Below are 22,098 nucleotides of genomic sequence, written 5' to 3'. Positions count from 1 at the left end.
CACAATTTCAAATATCGATAACATTCCAGATGCTACCCCCCACTATCTTACCCTCTCCCCTCACGAAACTCCCCATCATCTATCAACATACAACATCCATTCCAGACTGTCCAGCAGCCCCGTCCCCTCCCCTCCCCTATCTCACTTATTCATCTTCGGCGCAAACTCGCACTCCGGGCACTTCATCGCCTTCTTCCGGGTCCCCGTCTGCTGCATCCCGTCGCAGAAGTTCATGGTCCGCTTTACTTGGCAGTTTTTGATGTCTTTTTCTGTGTGGTCGCAGCCGAGCCAGATTATGAGGGTGTATGTGCACATTTCGGTTGTGTGTAGTGTTTTGGATTTGTGGAAATTTGGTTGGTTGGTTGGTAGTGCAGATGGAGATGTGGTTGTTGTTGTGGTATGATATAATATGTTAGAGAGAGCGGATTTGGGGACGCTTTATAGGGGGTAGGGCGTTCAAGGGGGTGTGTATTCAAAGATGGGAGTTCGAAGGGGGATGCTTGTGATGTTGGCGTGATTCGTTGGGCGTGGGAATTCTGGCGCGGTTGTATATGGAAGTTTGTCTTCGAAGAAGTCCAACGGTGCGTCAGTGATGATATTTTTGGGGAATGCACGCCGGAAACGTAGGTCTGTGTATGATTCCAGGACACAGTATTGAATATCTCAGTGAATAACTTGAGGTGACATTTGTTGCAAGTAACGAACGTTCCTTTGACATTACAATATGAGATATGAATGTACACGCCCAACGCCTACACCTCACTTCATCACCCAACCCACCAGCAACCCCGATCACACACCCAACACTCCCACTTCAATCTCCTCCCTTAACTCCCCCCGTCAACCCACCCTCCCCAACCCCATACCCCCTCCTCCGCCTTTCCCCCGACTCCCTAACTCTCATCTCCGCATCCTCCCTCTCGCTCTGCACCCTCTCCCTACGCTCCTCCTCTTCCACAGCACCGAATGCAAGACTTGCCATAGCGATACCCCATATCACGCCTCGGAGGAGTTTCTTTGTCACCTCCTAGGCGGTTGACCGTAGGAAGGCGACGAGTGGAGGGGTGGCCTGGATGGGGGAGAGGGGCAGATAGGCGCGGAGGGTTGTGTGTGTTGTGAGGGGGGAGCCGCGGGGGGTATGGGTGGCGAAGGGGAGACGGGTACGGGTGTTGAGATTGTTTGGTGTGATGCTGGATCGCTTCAATAATGTAAAGAATGATTGGTTTCGTTGGTTCGAAATGATATCAAATTCAATATCGGGTTGTGTGATTTTATGCAAGTTGAACCATGAACTTGGGAACCTTGTAAGTTGTTGGCGGGGAGGTTTCGGGGAAACGGTAGCTACAGCTCGGTATGACTTGGCAGTTGCGATTCGGAAAGGAGCCAGTGGGCCTCCCTTGACATGGGACTTGTTCGTTCGGTCTCAAGTATAGCAAGAGCATCCAGTGTCCAAACTATCCAATCCTAGCAACCTTGAGATCATCATCCAAATACTAAGGACGAATCATTGCACGTTCAATGGCTTCTGTCTCCTTTGCAGTCGAGAATATTTGCACCTCGCCTTTCAACTTAGGCTAGTGGTTTTGGACATCTCAAGGATATCAATCGGACGAGAACAAATAATCCCTTGCAACAACATTCAGCATACGTAAATCGAGAAAGTTGCCCAGGTCTGCAGAGGGCCTCAACATAGACTAAAGAGAAAGCTATCTTTTGGGTGGTAGGATCACACATACAATGATACGATAGACATCAAGGGTGACCGGATCAAGTGGTAAAAGTACATTGGTTCTATTCGAGCTCACTCATATGGAACTCACTCATATAGCGAGTCCATGGAAAAACCTTGAACCTGTGCATGTGAATACAAAATCCATGCCGCCTAGTATTCATCTGTACCGGATCCCACCTTCTCCTCAGGTATCCAATCTCTCCATTATTCCAGATGCAATGGCATTTCTCAGATGTGCAAGTCCTGAAGGCGTCATATACACGTACAGAAAGATCATGTACCTACGGCATTCCAAGCATCGAAAGCAAGACATACTGAAGATATCCAGACTCCATTATCCCTCAGATGAGACGCCGTCTTCTCATTTGTCGGCAAGAACAAAGCTCTCGCGAGTCCAGCCGAACCATTTGTTCATTCGACGGCCCATCGACTGCAACATAATCGCGTCGATTGTAGAATCGGGGTGCGGGCGATGGAAGATGATCTTCCCTTGATCTTGCTCAAAGATCATGATAGAACCTCCCCCGGACCTCGCAGCGAAGCCGGCGTTGCACATTGCGCCTACGAAATCTTTCCAATCGACTTCGGCTGATCGCTCTTGAAGCTCCACCGGGAACATTCGGCGGAACACCTTTATCGCGCTCTTTGGCACACCGATGTATTGTATGGATGGTTCTGGCATAGTGGTTGACTCATCCTTCTTGGCTTCGGAACTATTGGAAGTTTCTCCGCGGGTTTTGGTCTTCGACTTCCGTTCGACTATCTGAGTATTGGGATTGCTCGTGTCTGTGAAAGGCATAGGCAAGAACACGTCGTTGTCAGCTAGAGTCTTGCGTTTGGAAATATCTGAGAGAACTGTTTGGCGTTTGCTAGCTAGACGTTCGTGATAGTCTTCACTCTTCCAAAGCCCCAGAACCTGCAAGGAGTTCGCCGTGTCTTCTTCGCTGAACCCACACCTCGCGTGCCAAGTTTTGAAGAGCTCATGCATGGAAGCCCAAAAGGTCTTGAGCATATCGTGATTAGCATCGAACACTGTGAGCCATTGATAATTCTTTCCTCCAGCCGGCGCTTTGGTTTTGTCAAAATTGTTGAGAGCTTTAGTGACATCGCCGAGGGCACCGAACTCCGGGATGGCTAAACGCACCCGTCTCCATCCAGATCTATCATCAGAATTCTTGCAATCGTGCATAGTGCGTTCAGTGTAAGATGGCCTGTGTAGGCGGATGCCTTCCCAAATCTCATGCATCGTTGCGTAATCCGAAAGTCTCTCGAGGAGGATACCGTCTATCTTGCGGATTTCCTTTTGGTCGGCAATTTGGAGATGGTCGTCAAGCAAACCGAGAACTACTGTGTGCGGTATACGCGTTGGAGTGCGAGGTTCACCGAGAAGATTTCCCAGGCACCACCACAGTCGATCTGTTTTGTATGCGTCGGCAGGGTTGGGCTTGTTGGGGCTGTCCTTAAGAGAGGAAATCATCTCTGTCTTGGAAGAACGGGAATGGTGGTACATGTGATAAAACGCTGGGCGTGCGCGTAAGAGTGCTTGTAGTTGCTTTCCACGCTTGTCGATACCTTGCACCAAGAGGGCCTCAAGAGCTCCCAGTGCAAAGTTGACTTTAGGTGGTAATGGAGACCCTGGCGCAATGTGATCTCGAAAGACTCGATACATATGTCTTGTGTGCTCCAGCTCCACCAATATACCCTGCCAAAACCAATACATCTCGACCATGGCCTTGATCTCTGCTAGTGTTATCTCTTTCATCGCATTCTGACTGTATAGCATCTCGGAGCCGGGCAGCTGGCGAACAAGACCTATGTATCGTCTGAAATACGCGGGCTCGGTTTGGAGGAGCCAAAGTTGATCTCCAACGTTGTCGCGTCGAGCTTGTACCTCCACCAACGAGGCGTCTAGATCGAGTTTCGGTGCAGGCATGAACGGCTGATGAACGTAGCTGGACCAAGAGAGGTGTGCTTGAGGCGAAGTCCAGGCATCGTGTAGGTATCGAGTCATCTTTTCCATGCCCACCTGAGAATCCACAGGAAGAAGTTCCACGACTTGCTCCAAGATCCGACGCAAAATGCTCATCAGCGTGGCCTGAGCTTCGATCAAAAGACTTGCGCGAGGGAAGCCTATCGCGTCACATCTATGCGCTACAGATCTCTCCCACTTCCTCAGAGCTCCGTATGACTGACCATACAGCATCACACAGCCGGCGTTGTACTCCAAATCGACCCAGCCGCATTCCCAATAGAGCGTCAACTGCTCGTTATCGAACGGTGCCCACTCTTCCAGGGAAGATATTGTACGTGCCTCTGCAAGCCCGATCATTGTGGCAGGGTGTGATGCGAGTGTGGGAATGTTGAGATACGGTAGCAGAAAATGTTGTCGATTTCGCAGTCGGTCGGCCTGTGTCTCGAGCATGAACTGTTTGGGGTCGAGTTCTGGTCTTAGCGCACGTTTTGACCTTTCAGATTGGTAGTCAAGCATGGCTTCCTTCGTATCTGCGAGTTCGGGGCCACCTTTCTGAGGATTGCCTCTCGGCCAGACCGGCGACGCGTCCGCCACCATGTAGAAATAGCGTTTCCATGCTGCTGGAGCGTAGCATGTATGGCCTCCCGATCCAGATTAGCTTGGGTAACGTAATTTGCGAGCTTCTCCTCTGCTTCCACATCAGTCAGGGTCCTTGCGTAGCCATGTTCGTAGAATCTCTGTTTGAACACTGGCCGATACTGAGTCTGACAGATTTCGCACTCGCATGGTGCTGGACATGACTTGACGCGGTATCCCGCCGAAACTCCATTCTTTTCCCATTCGGATTGTGGGAGTCCATATGCTGGAGCATGTCTGGTGGCTTCCATGATAGACGTCATGTGCCTCGGGTGAAGAAATTTTGACCAAAGTTGAGGTTATTGTAGGCAAGGGGGAGAGTGGAAGGGTAATACAACGTGCTGGCGTGAGCGAGGACATATCTATAAACGCCAAGCCCCGGGGAGACAATTGTTTGCGCATGTCTAGGTGAAAGAGAGAAGGTTCCACCGCAGTCTGCGAGAAACCACAGTGGTCAAACTTTCCGGTCCTAAGGATGGTGAAAGCAGGTGTAAGACCTGGGAAATCCAACGCGCTCAGAGGTCCGGAAACGGGAACTATAAGCCTTTGAAGATATATACTCTTGAACGACATTGAACAGTCTCTAGGGGCGGATAGCTACCTAAACTAAGCAGCATCTTTGGGTCACTAAGCAACCTGTGTCTTGCAAACTGTGTCTATCCGATCAATGCGAGGTCCTTGTGCGCCGTGAAATTCCACCGAAGTCTCATGAGCTAGGCCGTAGAACCCCATATACACGCCCATATCTCACAGATAGCTTTTGAGTTTCGCGATAAACCCATTGGACTCTCGCGACGCGGTATGTATGAACAAGTGAAGTTCTTGACCGTGCTCACTGAGGTACCGCGTCGGGGTAATTTACACCGGCACCGGGTATTTTACACCGCAGAATTAGGTAAATTTACACTTTACACTGCGTGCAGGTAAATTTACACTGCGTATATATATACTTAGTAATTTTCTTAAATTTCTTATTACTGGTACTACTATAAATCGCAACAACGTTGCTCCGGCCTACCCCACATAAGCTGAAAACTCAACTATTAACACTATCTCATCTACACGCTCACGATAGAGCCTACCTACGAGCCTACCTACGAGCCCACCCACGATGGAGCTCACGATTGAGCCTACCCACGATGGAGCTCACGATTGAGCCCACCACCCACGAGCCCACCCACGAGCCCACTCATAATCGAGCTTAGACTTGAGCTCACAATTGAGCTTGGATTTGAGCTTACAATCGAGCTTGGATTTAAGCTTACAATTGAGCTAGATTTCAACTTACAATCGAGCTGGATTTCAACTCACAATTAAGCTCAAAGTAGGTAGGTTACATAGAAATAAATAGAATAAATAAATAATATATATAAACTTTCTATAAATTTGTAAAAAAGTGTATAATATGTATACTATTAAGTGTAAATTTACCTTACGTTTTACACCGCATTGCGGTGTAAAACGCGGTCTTTCTTCTGTGTTTTTTACACCCCAAAGCTGCGGGGTAAAATACCCGATTTTGTACCTTAGTGGCTATGAAGCCGTCGAAAACATGTAAGCAGCCTACTATCAACATAAGTTATTCGAGGGCCTGGAAATTCCAGCGGTTCATTGTTTGTGTGGGTGTTCATGCTGAGTAGCTGATGAAAGCGTCTCCACAAGCGTCTTGGTATGACGCGAAATTGACGCGCTAGGCGCTTTCACTCATCGCCCGTCACGGGCAAACACCACGATTCGTGTCTCATCGCGCTACGTCTACGACTTTTGGCTGCCCATCATCAGCGATTGCGAGGACACTATGAACGATCGCTCATTTGGCTGTGCGCATGCTGTTCTGCCTTATCACAGCTTGGCACTCCAGAGATAACTGCACACCACCTGCGACGCATGATACCCATGTGATCGAGACAAACTACTGTGATGTTAGGGCCAGAGAGCGTCTTGTCCTTTACAATTATCATCTGCGAGAAGTAGGAATTCTCGACATCAAGCAGGCTGCTTTCAAATGGTAGACTCGTTATACCTAGGAAGGCTTCTCCCCCTTGTACGGAGACCTGCTCGATTGCCTGACAGTGCCAGCATAATTACCACCATACTCCATGAGTCATGAATCCCTAAACTCCGAGTTGTTATTATGGTCGGCATATACGCCATACACGCCACAAGGGATGTGGTGAACTATCGCGCCATACCTTCGCGCGTAGATTGAGCCGCTCCAAATCACAGACACGTATCAGCGACCGTCAAGAGTGTGGAGAACATCGATCACAATCTCTTTGGGATCACCATGGTGCCATATGTATCCGGCATAATGAGTCGGGATCCTAGTCGTCAGTTATTGTTGCGATGATCAACCGCAGACAACGTGATCGGTTACACGGAGCCGCGCGGTAGGCGGCATTGACGGCGTATTTAGTCAATCTTGCTCTGGCAGACTTCGTAACATAACATGACAAAGGCATTTCATTACCGCAAGTACTAGTTTGTGGCTCGGGCCGAGTGATCTGCATAGGTGCGAAGGTCATCGGTTTATTAGCGTGAAGTTACACATCGGACAAGAAGAGGGTGAGTAGAAGAGAGCGGAGAGTACTGTTTCCGAAAGATGCAATAAGACCCGCACTTTGAGAAGATATGGGTTGAGAATGTGTTCCATCTTTCGTCGCTTGATTGGTAGGTGAAAGTATTGGTCGGGTCAGTGGGGAATAATTGCTGGGCCTAGTCATGGAACATTGCGATGCCCATGCGTCTTCAGAAGAAGTGGAGCTCGTTTGCACATACTACTCTGCACACAAGAATAGCTCCGTGGTCCCACCTTGAACATCGGTAGAAGCGAACCCCAGCTCAGACTGCCGACATCTGCAGGGGGTGATTGTATGTTCTGAAAGCTTCGCTTACATCAAGGCCATGCAGAATGCAAGACAACTGCTGTTGGGAAATGTTGAAACTCGCCCATGGCTTTGTGGCGACGGATATTGTAAGACTACAAGCGTGATTGTTAGCTGTTTCATGGCGTTGAGTACTACAACTGACTCGATATGCATCACAGCTTCATAGATTCCGCCTTGGCTCTGCTGACCGTCATACTCATGACTTCAGTAGCTGCCAGGATTGGATTGACCTGCATGGGAAACGTAAGCAACAATATATGAGGAGCTGGTCACACCCGGGTACAGTAGCCGTAAACGACATTTTATATCTCGCGGGTGCGTGAGAACGCTTGAGTTGAAATGCTAAGGCTTACTGGTATATTCAAGTAGAAGCCGTGGATTTGTAGGATGTCTACTTGGGAGTGGCGGGTGGATGTTAGGCTTGAGTATAGTTGCTAATACCATTAAACGAATAATTAGTATCATATGCTCGTTGATATGGAAGTGAGGCTGTGCTTAACCCAAGCCGATCCAATCTGGGGAACGTTCATCGAAAACGTGTCCGAATGGTTCATTAGGCTTAGCAGCGTCTGCTTTTGCTTTTTTGCGTGTTGTAGGGTTTTCTGGATGCGTGACGTCAGTTTCTGATTGGCGGAACAACGGCGAAGAGCGTGACACTGTACGAATTCAATGCAACCGAGCCAAGCAAAAAATTAGGTTGGGCAGCTTACGACTCTCATAGCCAGGGTTCCGCCTGCGAAGCTCGTTCTTCCTTCCATCCTCCGCGGATGCGGGCGCGCAAGCGAAGTTGCGAACGACGAATTGGAGGCGTTCTCGACGCGCCAAACGCTATAGGAGGGTGAACAACAACACAACTATCTTTGGGGGGCCGTCAGAACTTAGCTGCAGGTGCATACTAGCCTAGGGTTTGGAATCAGCATTGCCTGTATTTGTTCTCAGCGACCGGGGACGTCTCTCGCGGTAGATGCTGTACAGCTGGCCGTTCATCCGACCGCACCAACGCTTCGGGCCGCTTGGCGCAAGCGTCGACTATGCCTGAGTGGGAGCGAACTAGCGATCGTCACTCCACCCGCCTCGCCCTGCCTGTCCTGTCAATGCTAAAAGTACCCTGTTTCCCTGACATCTTCTCGCCTTGTGCTACCTGGGCCTCCCACTCTTCCTAACCTACCTCGATTGTCTTCATTCGGCCCTACCCATACGCGAGTCCTCTGAGCCCACGCCTTTCACTTGCTGCCGCTGCGGGTGCGGTTAGCATCCATATCCACGGCACCAATCACAGCTGTTCCCTAGACAACAACCTAATATCCACGCTTTGCGATACATCCAACATCACACTATGAAAAGCTCACCACTCGAACGTCTCCCTACGGAACTGACACAATCGATCTTTTTGTATTCTGGTCTCAACATGGCTATGGCTCAAGCCTCTCATTGTATCGGTCGTCACCTCTCGAATGAGTACATGTACAACGCGGTGTGCGATCAATATCTCACCACGAACCTCGATGATCGTGTCGAGCAGTCCAAGGCACAGACAGCTATCTTCGCTAGTCCGTGGATGACCTGGACTTTCTTCAAGAAATGGATCATCAGGACATATGAAAGTAAGGGTTGCTTGTGTGGCTTAACTCCGGATGAGGGATGTGTCGATGAGCAATGGCCTCCCAACTTTGAAGACGCTACAACGATGGTCTTCTCTCGGGGTCATTTACCTCGACTAGCATTTATTCATGGCCGTCTTCCCACAAAATTGCTACACAAACCATGGACCGAGGACAAGATTCAATTTTTACGGTTTTTACTCTGGCTCACAAGCATGACTGTCGATTGGAAAGATCCAGAGGTTTATCGGTTGGTTTCAGAAGGTAGGCGGCAGGCGTTTCTGGACCAGAACCTCGAGGCAGTAGAACTATTCAATCACAACCGCCGGCTAGGCAAGCCGCCGTGTTTGTCAGCCGTTCGCTTTGCTGTTACAGACGCTGGATGCAACCGATCCATCGTGTATGACACGATACTGTCAGCTTATCTTTGGGGTCTCCGAGGTCACTCCTGGCAATGCTCCGAGCTCGACAAATGGTGTGAGAACCGAATAAGAGTAGGCGATTCGAAGGGTCAGTGGCTTAAAACGATGCTTGATGAATGCCGGCGAAGTCTGTATCGAGGGGCCACGCATTGGACTTACGATGGAACACAATGGAGGCCCGAAGCTCCTCAGGCAGGAGGATCATCGCAAAATGACTGTCACCACGACCCCGATTTTGATATCAAAGCTGGTGATTATGAGGGCGGTCCAACAGACACTCTCGTTGTACACAAACTTGCTTGGAATAAGGTAAGTCTTGGTTCATTCTTTGCTTATATCTTTCGTCGAGAATTACTATTTGTTTTCCGCCATTTCCTCTGCTGTCCGATTTACATCGTCATCTTTCCTATAATTCCGGATGCAATCTTCTCTAGCCAAGAATCTGTCCGTTTACCTTACGCCCGATGCACGGGGCCGCCACCCGGAGAGTATTTGTAGAAAATCTCCAGGATATCGGGACGTAAGGTGCCAGTGGACGACGCTTACATTCAGTGGCCATAAGAAAAGTCCAGTAAGTTCCCGCTCCTAGGTTTGAGCCTTGTTATCAATTCATAATCTTATACTTACCTGTTCCTTGTAGGGATTGTATCATAATTGCTTGTAATGCGTGCACAACAGTCATTCAAAGTACTTCAGCCGTAACGAATTCAACACCAAAGCAAAAGATCCTTCGGCGACGAGCTTCTCTGTTCACTTTGCCGAAATTTCATCCGGCAGTTGCCTAGCACCCGAAAACGCACACGCAAACGCCATCGCACACGAAGCTAAGATAATCCAAGGTTATTGCACAACGAGGGTGGCTTATCGTTCGAACGTTCGGAACATCCACTGGCTTACGCGTAATTCACGATTTGCGTTGGCCTGATATCATGCGACTTCCAGGCCCGCGCATGTACAGCGGTCCAAGTCGGCCGCGTCAAGTGCTGTGCTGGGAGGAAGATGGAGCAACTACGCAACGAAGTATAGCATGGCTTGCCATACCCACCTTTTGTTGAGTGTGATCTTCTGCGGCAATATCTCTCCGAAACCCTGATCCTGCAACTGGAAAATATGTCCCCACTATTCCGATTCCTGGGAACTGTCCTTTCAATCATGTCATCATGTTGCGCATTTTGCTCTTCTTTTCATTTTCATTTGATTTAGCCTCGAGTCAGACCTTGCGATACATTGCTAACCATATACCACACAGAAGGTGAACCAAATGGGATGGTTTTGCAAATGGACCGGTTCTGTGGTAGACGGTGTCCAAAGTGTCCATGCGGTGACTATGGCAGACGTTGGATTGGGTGGCCCTGGCATGTCGTCATTCAACATTGGGTCCATGTGGAACAACTGGGTGTACTCCAAAGACTCCCACAACATGGGAAGAAGCCTTCCGCCGGATTCTGAACGACTTTACAGCAAGTACTTTACACGAATTCCCCACTCCAAACCCCTCATCGAGCGCAAAGCTGTCATAGAACGAACCCGGAAAACACGGAAACGACTGCGATCTCCGAGCAGTAGCGAAGCCGGTCGACACCCGCTGCGTAACAAAGCCAGCTGTTCAGTCATTCCAACGAAAAAGCTCAAATAGCGGATATGTGACTCGATGACACTCTCCACGTAGCGTCAATAGGAACCATTCATGGCACAGACAGAAATATAGGACCCGAGAACGACCCACATATCAAGTCAGTGGTAAACCTGATTGTCTGAGCATGAAACACAAATCGGCTTTGTGGGACAAACGATGTATCGAGAGCGCTCTGCTCATTACACGAATTCGGGTCTTGTGCTTTCGCCGTCCTCATTCGCGAACTCGGAATGATGTTCGGAAAAGCAAATGTGTTGACCACGTCTCCACTCCACTTGGTCTCTGGAAATATCGGCTCATTCCCCATCAACGCGAGGATCGATTTCGACTTCCTCTTCCAACCGTGTCATATCACGCTTGAAAGCATTGCACCCACCTATACGTCGACAATGCAATGTAGACCAGAATTGGCCTTCACTGCCAAGCCGTGCGAGCAGCTGCATGACAGGGGATCCACATTAGTATCGAATCGCACGACAATGTCGGGTAGCCTTGTGCATGATCTGTAACCTTGATGCACATCCCCTGCCACACTCACTACAAGTAGTGCACCGGTAGATACATGCAATCCACGCTCAATGGGCATAACCGCCACAAACGCAAACTCAACTCGAGTGGCAATCTTCACAGTCAGTCTTGGCTCGCGGCGGCCGCGATGCAAGTTACGGCCGTAGAATAATCAATACATAATCCTAATGCATAATTGTCTAATTCACTTTTTACATCCAATCAGATATGAATTTACAACTGCTGACACCCACCCTTTCCATTCACGCAACACCAAATCGACAATCTTCAAACACGCAGCAAATCATACTCATCACCACCAGGGAACCACGTGTGCACAGATGCAGCACGGCAGTCCCGTATCGCGTGCATGTACAGCTAAGCCGCAGATAGGCCCCCCACCCGCGCGCTAGTCTTGCTATTGTTCTCGTCCCGACGGGACGGTAGCCTTACGCGAGCTCTGTGACAAGGTTGCAGAAGCGAGATTGGCGCCTAGTCTTCCATCCACGATGAAATATGAAGCCGTTGATGTAAACGAGATGAATGCATGGCCCCACTGAGTATGAGATGGAGTTGCATTGAGGTTTTGACTGTTGAGGGAGGTGGTATGATGGGGTGCGCGGTGGCTTGGATTGCGAACGACACCACTATCTTGTTGACGTCATGCTCTTAGATCCGCAAGGTTTCTATAGCAGTGGCTGGAGAGGCTGAAAACTTAGCACCAAATGGCTTTGTTTGAGTCGTGTTAGCTACCGCGACGACCATACTTTGCTGCTTCTAGAAAATGGTCCTTCGAACAACTCGCTACCTATCGCGTACGCAACGCCACACCCCCTGCGCCGAGTCCGACCGGCGGACGCAAGGGTGGTGGTCAAAATGCCCCACAAAGCGGATGCCGCCCCGTATTCACTCTCTTCGGCTCCACGGATACGGTGGACTACCCTGGTAAATTCTGTGCTGTGCTTCCCCTTGGGGATTGGCTGTGTATTGAATGGTATTCTATTTCCACGAATCTTGGAAGGGCGCGTGATGCTACTACGCGACTAGAGACGTATCCACCTGGAACGACTCTCTACTTTGGTTCAACGACGGTTCGACAGTGTTGAGGTCTCGTTGACTGCGAGAGTGAAGGATAAGAGTACAGCTGTTCGACCTACCGTTCATAACGCGATCTTCAGTTGTCGATAAAGATTAATGATGTGCCAGTTTAAAAGCGTCAGTATGATATTCGTTTTTTCTTAATTCTAATAGGCAGTGTTTCTCCCTTTGCTATACTGAAGTCTTCTTCGTACCACGGACGACCCACAACGGATCAAGATGACTGGGCAAATGCCGCGAGTTGACAAGGACCGTTCCATGGTCATCTGTAAGGCGCTTCCCGTTCGCGTCTCGCGCACACAAGTCGACGATTTCTACATCCTTCCAGCCCGAGAAATGCAAATAGTCTAGGTTGTCAGCAACATATCCTCCGAGGCAGTCAAGAAATCTACATACCACCCACGAACTCCAGTCTCGACTGCTCGGATAAAATCCTCCATCGTCCAACGACCTTGTTTGGAAAGCAGCGGTTGCTAATCACCAGGTGTATTTGGCCACCCTCGTTCGTCGCATTCCAAAGATTTTTGCACACTTCGAGAGGCTTGTTCAGGTAGTCGATGCTGACTACACATGTTACCGCATCAAACTTTGTGTCGTCTCCGAGCCAGCCAGCCTTCACGTCGTGTGGCGGCTTGTTCAGATCCATCACCTTCCAGTGACTTGCACCTTGAAAGACGCCATTGATCTTCATCTCCTCCGCGTTTAGACCAACGCCAAAGACTTCCAGACTCTTTTTTTGGATTGCTTCTTTCACGCCGGACGGATAGAAACTCTTCCAACTTGTGCAGACGTCGATGATCTTGCCAGCTCGTGGGAGCACACCATCATAGTACTCAGTCAATCGTTCGATAGATGGGTCGTCGATGTGCGTTACAAGTCGGGCCTGCTGGTAGAAAACGCCATCGTCGTCTTCATCGTACCGCCGAAAGTCGGACGCATCGTATGGCCAGCGGTCATACTTGGGTTTGTATGGCGTAGCTGGGAAAGCGCTCGCATGAGGGAGTGCGGTGCTAGTTGTTGACATGGCTCCGTATGAGAAGAAGTTAAATGTCATGGTGCGTTTAAATATTGGACTGGGGCGCCATTTGTGTGCGAGGGCTGGCCGGAAATACTGCGTAGGCCTCCAGAATGACATGTACAGGACGTTTCCGGCACTTGAGGAGTATAGTTCAGCCAAACGTAGAGTTTGCGATGTGACGAAGGTGCGCGTTGCCACGAGTGAAAGTGATGATGTCATGATCACGCGTGTGCACGTGCGCGCGTAGAAAGTCAGCATCACAGCATCACAGCAGTAGATCTCGTAGATCAGAAGAGTTAAGGTCGCAAATTGACAAAAATGTATAACTCCTATAAACGGTAGTGAAAACAGGAACACGTAGTTAATCGCAGAACGTCGTGAGACCAACTTCAAACCACCCGGACCTCGCAGCCGAACAAAGCAGAAGCGAAACGTTTCGTGCGCGGGATCTGCTAATAACAAACACAACAGCTGCAAACCGGCCAACACGTTTACATCAGGGAAGACTTGCTCTCCTCATCTAACTCCGCATCCCCTCCTTCCACAATCCAAGTCAACCACCTTCTCAGCCCCTTCAACGCGAAGCCATCAATCTCGACCCTCGCTGCATCTCCCCACTGCACATCCTTGGGCCACCACAGCTTATGTCCTGTAGGACTCTTCAAGGCGATGCTCTCCCCAACCCGATGCATCGCGTCGAAGTCCCCGGCCACTACCTCCGTGATACTACCGTCTTCGTCCACAGTGATGAAAACATTCGGCGGCCGCAGATCGCAGTGCACCATGCCGAGCGAGTGTAGGCGATCTACACCCTGCTGCACGAACTCGCAAATCTGCTCCACGTGTCGCATCTCTATCGTGTGCTTACTGCGCACGTACTGACACAGGTCCATCGAGTACCGCTTGTATGCGATACCTGTGACACGATTCCATGCATCTACTACAACGCCCTTGTATTGAGCGATGTTGTGGTGAGAGGGGGCACGGAAGAGGAATTCGCAACGGGAAACCTCGCGGCGGACCAACTGGGCATGCTTGTCTGGGCAGCCCTCCTTGGTCCAAGCCTTGCGCTTGAGGGTTTGCTGTGTTTTGATGAACACAGAGGGATCCCCCTTCACTGGCCCCTGGTACTTGGTCATGGTGCTGGGGTCGTAGGCCGGGAAGATATGGCTTGGATCAAGCTCTTCTAGTATCAGCCCGTTCTTTTCAGCGGGATACTCGTCCAGGTGCCAATCTGGGTTCCATGGCTCGTCGTCCAGGAGAAAGATCTTGCCCGTGGCGTCGTCGGTGAGCATGAAGCGGTGTACGACCTGGTCGTACTCTTCGATGATGCGCACTTTTTGAGGACCTTTCGTCAAGGCCTCTTCGGCGGGGGAGTGCCACTCCCAAGTTGTAGCGACCGGAATGGTGCAGGTCTGTGTAGTCATCTTGGATAACGTAAGGTATGCTGATATGAAAATTGTGGTGAAGATATATGGGATGGAAGTAAAGTGTGATGGAACTGTTCATCTCATTCAAGGTGGGCAGAAAGCCTTTTATACAGTATTTCGCTGCTTCCCCTCTTTGCAAAGAGTGGTTGACCCAGACTTTCATGTTACAAATTCTTTCGTTACCAAACTTCGAATAGGAGAGTTTTTGCCCAACCTATATTCTCCAAAATGGTATGTATTCTTCACACGTCTCTAATCCTTCTCATACTGAAACGATAGCTTCTAGTTTTGGAGACTACAGCCAGTTTTACTTATGTATTTCAAACCTCAATTACCTGCCTAGACACCTACAGTGACGCCCAACTCCTTCTTCTGCAGGCCCAAAGTACGCTGAGATCATCCTGGCTCAGGCATCCACGTACCAGCTTTTTCCTCCCAGGGTAGCAAGACCGGTACAGAGTCTACAAAAACCAGCACCGTAAAATGCCACCCAATAACATTGCTATGACTCATCACTATCAGACTTCAATACAGCGGGTCATGTCCATACTTTGCCAGTTGAGTCACAGTACCATCCGCCGATTTGTCGGCAGATTGCTCGCCCAGGATGAGAAGGCAGGCGCAGGTTGGGGGTAAAATCGATTCCCCCGGTTACCATCTATCGTGTTGGTATTTGTCTAACGCCTGCTTCCCCTCGTCATAGGACAAGGCCAGAGATTGGTAGAAGTTCAGTTTCACTGCATGTGAATTTTGCACGTGCGAAATCGCAGGGCTTGACATATCTGGTTGAGGTCTTCAACTGACTATCCGGAATGAACTTCATATCTGTTGAATGCGTTGGTACTTATACCTCTCCCTGACCGATTAACATGTTGTCAGCTTGCCTTGCATTCGAGTCTATATGCGGAGGTTGCACGGCAGAGGAGGTGTTTATAGGTGCGCTTCCCAAAGATTTAGCTCCAGTGCTCGTATGAAACACCTCAAGCCCCCGGCTGTTATGTTATGCATTATCTCGAATGATAAATTTGCCTGCATCAGCGACCGCGTTTTCCAGTAGATTATATGATGTGTTTTCGGGAATTGAAGCAGACATGTATCTGATGTATTCCAATTTTGGAACAGAGGAGCAGGCATGTGTAAAACATCTCCAGGTTCAGAGAAGACGGACACACAAAGCAAAGGATCTAAAATATCCTGAACCTCCAGTGATTGCATGAGCTATCGTGCGATTGCACAGATTCAAATACATCCACGAGTCCCTCTGCAAGTGCTGCACATCCACAATGTATGACATATTTTTCAGTTTGCTTATAAGTAGTTCATAGGTAAACAAAGATCGAATCTTCCATTTGAAACAACAATCCAGAAGTTTCCTTTGCGGATTTGATCCGGTCATACCACCGTGATACGCTAGATTAGTATTGCATTTCACAGGCATCTGCAACACAAGACATACAAACCTTCTTAACCAACTTGCTGTCCTGGCTAAGGGATAGCCGGAGTAGCCGAAGCGACATGAACTCTTTTCCTAAACCTTTCGAAGTGACTTGCAGTAGTATAATTTTGGAGAGCTTAGGAACGAAGACGTCAAGTGCTTAACTGCCTTCCGGGCCGAGAGGCAGTACATGAGGTTTTACCTCTCCGAGTGCAAATATCGTCTTGTTGAGTGGGTGTTTTGGTCCCAGCACACTAGAGGTACGCAACGTAGGTGTATCTAGTTTGAGTACACAAAAGATACTGGCCACTATTGGTTTTGACGTGAACAGAGTAACTATGCAATTTAACATGAACTGATTATTTTGGGAGATGTAGGAATTCAGGATGAAAGGAATTGCTAGGCCTCTCATTTCTTATCAAAGGAGTAGGTATCAGACTCGAGTAAACGAGCCCTGCCCTCAAATTCACAGATTTTCGAAAGCCAATGTAGGAGAAGGACACAAGGAGACAGACAGGCAACGAACATACCAGACTCGACTTTGTAGGGTGTGTTCTTTTCGGTGTCTAAAGGACGAACAAGAGCGTACACATGTGGTCCAGCCTTTAATCTTTCCACCTCAAATATCGTGTTTCCAACCACTGCTTGAGCGGACAGGCAGAACATGGCATATATGGAAGTTCATTTCGGACAAATTTCTCCTTTCATATTACTTTCCTAAGCACCGACCACAAGCCTACATGGTCACGATTTTTCGCTCTTTTTATTTCGAGTATTTTTTGACAACGATCGCAGTCCACAGAGCGAACAGAGACACACACCATACGCAAGTTGAGCAAACAGTTTGAAACCCTTCTACATGCAGTTCTACAGATGCAAAGTACATCCACGCAGAAGCACGTGGTGCTCAAGTCATCTTTACCCAAACACGGAGCTTTTTGAACTATTGCGTAGTCGACAAAACGAACAGACATGTTCTTGAAGAACTCGCTTTCTGGTGTATAGAGAGTGCACAAGCACGCACACATGCGGACAAATCGTTTTGGTTTCGAGTACATCAAGTATCAACTTCTGCCAAAGTTGAACGGCGAATATATTTTGTGGTAGAAAAGCTAAGGAATTAGACCATAGGAGCGAACAGACACATCGGTGTGTTAGACGCGCTTTTCAAGAGATTTTTCACTTAGGTTTTGAGGCAAGGTGGGTAGAACACAAGTTCACGCGGTGCAAGCCGAGCGGGTAGTAGCAAAGTTTGCAGAGTCATGTGTTTTCAAGGATAAATGTACGGTTCCTCAGCTCTTCAGGAAGTAGGTGGGTATCAAATTCGAGGGAGCTCGCCATAACGATCTGTTATGTGGGTTTTTGAACTCTTGATGAGGGATGGAGGCACAGAGACGGACAGAACATCGTCTTTCTTGGAATTTCTTTCGAAAGAAAACATTCCTTTTTAGTGTATGAAGAACGCAGGAGACATTCGAATGTGACATCTTCACTTCAAACGGAGAGTTATTGACAATAGTCAGAATTAAAATACACATGCAATCTTTTTGTGTATGCTTCAGAGAATATGCTTACTAATTGTCGAGCCAAGAAAACCAGCACACATGTCTCATGTGGTTCCAATCTTGAGAATATAAAAGAAGATGTTTCTTCGAGTGAAGCAGAGGTGAGTTAACAGTGGATGTGCAGAAGACAAGACTTCATACGTCACTGGCTAAGCAGGCGTTGGTGGAAGGGTTCTCAAAGAACAACATGCACCCTTCCATACGCATCTTCGAATCGCAAGCTACGTTGTTAGATTTGAGGGAACAAGCCATGGATTTGTCGCGTTTAGCTTTTTGAAAACATGTAGAAAGAAATGGAGGAGACAGGACAGACAGGCCATGGCCGCGACAGCGGCCACATTTTAAGTTTCCCCTCCTATTTAAGGTCTACGAAACGCAAGCACACAAACATATTGCTTTAGTCATCCTGATTCTGTTACACCATCTTTTCGCCATTGCAGAGCCGACGAAGAGCCCGACACGTCATAGCAACGCTTGTTATCGAATTTTGAGAGAACACATACACTTTTCATTACTCCAAGGACGCAAGGACATTCACGACCGGGAACTTCTTTTTGAGAGTGAAAACTGTATTTCAATTGCTAGCAAGGCGAAGAGACAGCAAAGTCATAACGGCGTGAAGCTGCATTTTTGGAAGGACACTTCAGTGTTCCAGAATATGTAGACACACGCACTTGTCCAGGAGGTGGTGTTTTTTCAGGAAATATAATATTTAGTGATGAGTAGAGTGGACAGAAAGACAGGAGAACTATAACAATTCGTTTCAAGAAAACACAGCCGCCGCTGGATATATAAAGGACGCATAAGCACCCTCAAACATGTCGTGAAATTATCAACATTTTTGCATGAGGATGTGCGAAGGCATAGAGACAGCGAAGTCATGACCACAGTAAGCTGTCATTTTGGAAAACGTTTTTGTAGTACCTCAGAAACGCACCAGCACATAGGTTGGTGAAATTTAGGTTTCAATACGATATGTTTGAGCAATAAGCAAAAAGTAGAGGATAAGTCGCCGAGTAGACAGATGAATCATGGCAGTACCAACATGCGAATTCGGCATAATAGATCGAGGGAATGCAACGACATACATTTCTGAATAGCCATCTTTCTTTTCTCACAACAGTTTTCCATTCACTCCAGAGTCAATAGACAGACAGGTAGACAGACACACTACGCCCAGCAAACTAATTGTCGTGCAACCTTTTTTATTGAATATCAATGGTTCGCGCAAACAGACACGCACATTAGCTGTTGTCTACTGTGATTTGAACGAGATAACACAAAATCATAAGCTGGGTCGATAAGGCGGATAGAGAGTCTGAAGAACCACATGCGGCTTTTGCAATAACCTTTATAACTCCCACTGCTCTATAATCTGCCGTACCCTCCAAGCGAGCGACATAGGCACAGAAGATATCTTTTTCAATGGATTCGGGAATTGAAACGACTACCAGTCCAGAGAAACGCAGCCGTCCATAGCAGGTATATAGTAAAATCTCGAGTCCCGCCGCGCCCCATGCGTGATGATTCGGTACGTCTCGGCGGCGGGCGGGCACATACAATCGTGTGGTTTGTGGTTTTGGAAAGACATCGTTTCCAGGAAAGAAGGTTTTAGGTAGGGCGAACGACAGGCAGACGGACATGATAAGCCATGAGTCAGATTTTGGACAAGACATGATTTTTGACGTACACGATTTTGAGTAGGAACTTGACTTTGTGTGTTGCGAATGAGTGAGCGAGGCGGACGAGGCAGCCATGAAGCTCTAGAAATCGATTTTGGAAAGACATTCTGTCCGGGCATCAAGTTTTCAGGTAGAGAGGCGGTTTCATGTGTTGGTAGGTGAGCGAGTTGGCCAAGCCAGGCAGACGAGGCAAACATTTACGGTCTTTGCGCTCATTTTAGAAAACACAATTTCTTTTTGGAGTGGAAGGTCTAAGATTGATAATAAACAGAGACGAAAAAGACCGTGATGTATGCGCGAGGCCAAGGACAAAGACAACACACATGATACATCGACTCGGCTTTTTGGAATAGGATGGAATGGATATCCGCGAAACCCCCCAACACCCCATCGACCCTACAATCCATTTATTCAGTCTCGTCTCATGTATTTTTGTGATGGTCAGTTTCGTTTTGAGAGGTGAATATAAGGATACTGATGAATATCAGGCGAGCAAGGCAAGTCAGACAGACATAAAACTTCTGGGGTCAAGTTTTGATAATTCATAACTTTTGGAACATAAGTTTCAAGTAGAGAGGTGGTTTCGTATCTTGTAATCCGAGCAAGCGAGGAAGACAACAGGCTGATATTATACTAATGTGAAGTTTTTTTTTCATAATGGAAGTCTGTGACACACCATCCAACATGGACCCCACAATCCAGTCTTTTTCGCTCCGCTCGTTTCACTGATTTTCAGAATATCCAATTTTGTTCGGGAGGTATAGGATGACGTCCACTGACATAAAACGAGCGAGGCAAGCCGAACAGCCATAATTATACTTTCGTAGTCTTTGAACAAGACATAAGCAGAGTAAACATGTTTTGTGTAGACAAACAACTCTATTTGTTGCTACTCAAGCGAGCGAGACAGACGACACGCAGTCATGTTCTGGACGTCGAGTGTGTTTTGGAAGATATATCCCTGCGAAACCCTCTACACTCCATGGACCCTACAATCCCCTTTTTTTCGCTCCGCTCATTCCATTCTTCATTATTATGGCCGTTTTTATTTGGAGGTAGATTTCGAAACACTGACATAGAACGAGCAAGGCAAGCCAGGCAGCCATGCCCGTAACCCGAGATCTTTTGAATACATGTCTCTGGAGGCGATATCTCCACATGATTTCGTAATTCATCTTTCTCGATCATGCGTCGTAGTCGTATAATTTTGAAGAACCAAAATAGAAATATAGCAAGGAGACAGGCGAGGAGCCAAACAAAGACATGGTTCGATTGAATGTCAGTTGTTTCTATATCCGACACTGGACTTAGGTTTTTGATTTTAGGGCTGCGGAGGCACAGACACCATGGTCACGTTTATCGGCGTCTTTTATAAAAACAGGCTTAATGTAAAGCTGCAAGATTAATAGGAAGTGTAGAGTAGATACAACAGACCGAAAAAGACGGCTTTTCCCTTGCTAGCTGAACATGCCAAGCAGAAGACAGCACCCATCATCTCAAATGCAAGTTGGTTTTGAATTACATATCCTCAAAGACCCCGTCCACACATGTCGTTTCACTGTAGTTTACTTTCGTTCCCGTTCACATACTTGTCACTTATGTCCTTTGAAAAGCACAGCGGATAGTGACATACAGCCGCTCTGGACGTTTTTGAATCAAATTCTAAACCCGACATTTATCTTTTGTTTCCAGACGAAGGAGCGCAGACCGACATGCATTGGGCTGTGTTCAGATTTCTATAGAAGTTATGTTGGTAGGAAGTTTGCAGGATACAGAGAAAGTAGAGGAGGGGATGTAACAGCAAGCCAAACCCCATTTCAACTATCTCCAGAGACACGACGAGACACAGGGTTACGCGCAAGAACAGACCCACGCAGCACACATGCCTGAAACGTGGATTGAATTTGGAATAGCGAGTATTACATCCCCATATCATCACCGTTCAATCCTTCCATTTCAGTCCACGTCATCCATCGTTGAATTTTGCAGAACAAAAATAATGCGAGCAGTAGAAAGACCAAGCACATCTTGCTGTCCGGGTCACTTTTAATTCTCATTCTCATTCTTGATTGTAAGACATAGACACCATTGCTCGGATGTCAGAGGATTTTCATAAAGACAATTCCAAGTAGGTTCTCAACAGACATATTCCAAGTCAGAAACCCATCAACAATCCAGACGCCAAGCAGGACACATGCTAGCATTCAAGAGTCGTTTTAGAATATATATTTCCCCAAAGTGCGTTGCCGCACATATATCTCCCGTCCAGTACTTTCCCCTCCATCCGCGTGGTGGTTGGTGTTTTTTCGAGTTGGAGTGTCCAGAATAGTACATACAGACAGGAGAGCGAACCAAAACATCGTGTCGTTTTTCTAATCTTTTCATTCGCATAACAAATTGTAATATCGACTTTGATTTTTTGATTCGGAGGCCAGCAGGCGCAGAGCACATTCGAAGATCGGCTAATCGTCTTTGG

At 47.9% G+C, this 22,098-nt stretch overlaps 5 protein-coding genes across 5 annotated transcripts; 2 read left to right on the top strand and 3 right to left on the bottom strand.

The window, feature by feature from the left end:
* Positions 1–2,099: 2,099 nt before the first annotated feature.
* On the bottom strand, positions 2,100–4,498 carry P153DRAFT_254026 (uncharacterized protein; the record flags this gene model as incomplete). The annotated part of the gene is made up of 2 exons (XM_033662753.1): positions 2,100–4,157; positions 4,190–4,498. Coding segments are annotated over 2 exons (2,367 nt in total), but the record flags the coding sequence as incomplete, so codon positions are not given.
* A 3,837-nt stretch (positions 4,499–8,335) lies between these two features.
* P153DRAFT_68590 (uncharacterized protein) lies at positions 8,336–10,165 on the top strand. Its single transcript, XM_033673343.1, has 2 exons — positions 8,336–9,822; positions 9,892–10,165. Exon 1 carries the CDS (start codon positions 8,565–8,567, stop codon positions 9,747–9,749), a length of 1,185 nt encoding a protein of 394 aa, XP_033521108.1. The 5' UTR covers positions 8,336–8,564; the 3' UTR covers positions 9,750–9,822; positions 9,892–10,165.
* A 1,324-nt stretch (positions 10,166–11,489) lies between these two features.
* P153DRAFT_68593 (uncharacterized protein) lies at positions 11,490–11,843 on the top strand. Its single transcript, XM_033673344.1, has one exon. The coding sequence runs from the start codon at positions 11,583–11,585 to the stop codon at positions 11,805–11,807; it is 225 nt and encodes a 74-aa protein (XP_033521107.1). The 5' UTR covers positions 11,490–11,582; the 3' UTR covers positions 11,808–11,843.
* An 820-nt stretch (positions 11,844–12,663) lies between these two features.
* P153DRAFT_296687 (uncharacterized protein) lies at positions 12,664–13,516 on the bottom strand (the record flags this gene model as incomplete). Its single annotated transcript, XM_033664101.1, has 2 exons — positions 12,664–12,839; positions 12,889–13,516. The coding sequence occupies 2 exons, from the start codon at positions 13,514–13,516 to the stop codon at positions 12,664–12,666; spliced, it is 804 nt and encodes a 267-aa protein (XP_033521106.1).
* A 485-nt stretch (positions 13,517–14,001) lies between these two features.
* P153DRAFT_388040 (uncharacterized protein) lies at positions 14,002–14,937 on the bottom strand (the record flags this gene model as incomplete). Its single annotated transcript, XM_033670714.1, has 1 exon — positions 14,002–14,937. One exon carries the CDS (start codon positions 14,935–14,937, stop codon positions 14,002–14,004), a length of 936 nt encoding a protein of 311 aa, XP_033521105.1.
* Between the last annotated feature and the right edge of the window lie 7,161 nt (positions 14,938–22,098).

Source organism: Dothidotthia symphoricarpi (genome assembly GCF_010015815.1).
Source record: "Dothidotthia symphoricarpi CBS 119687 unplaced genomic scaffold P153scaffold_16, whole genome shotgun sequence".
NCBI lineage: Eukaryota > Fungi > Ascomycota > Dothideomycetes > Pleosporales > Dothidotthiaceae > Dothidotthia > Dothidotthia symphoricarpi.
Note: the sequence above shows the minus strand (reverse complement) of the source record. Positions and strands in the feature narration are given on the sequence as shown.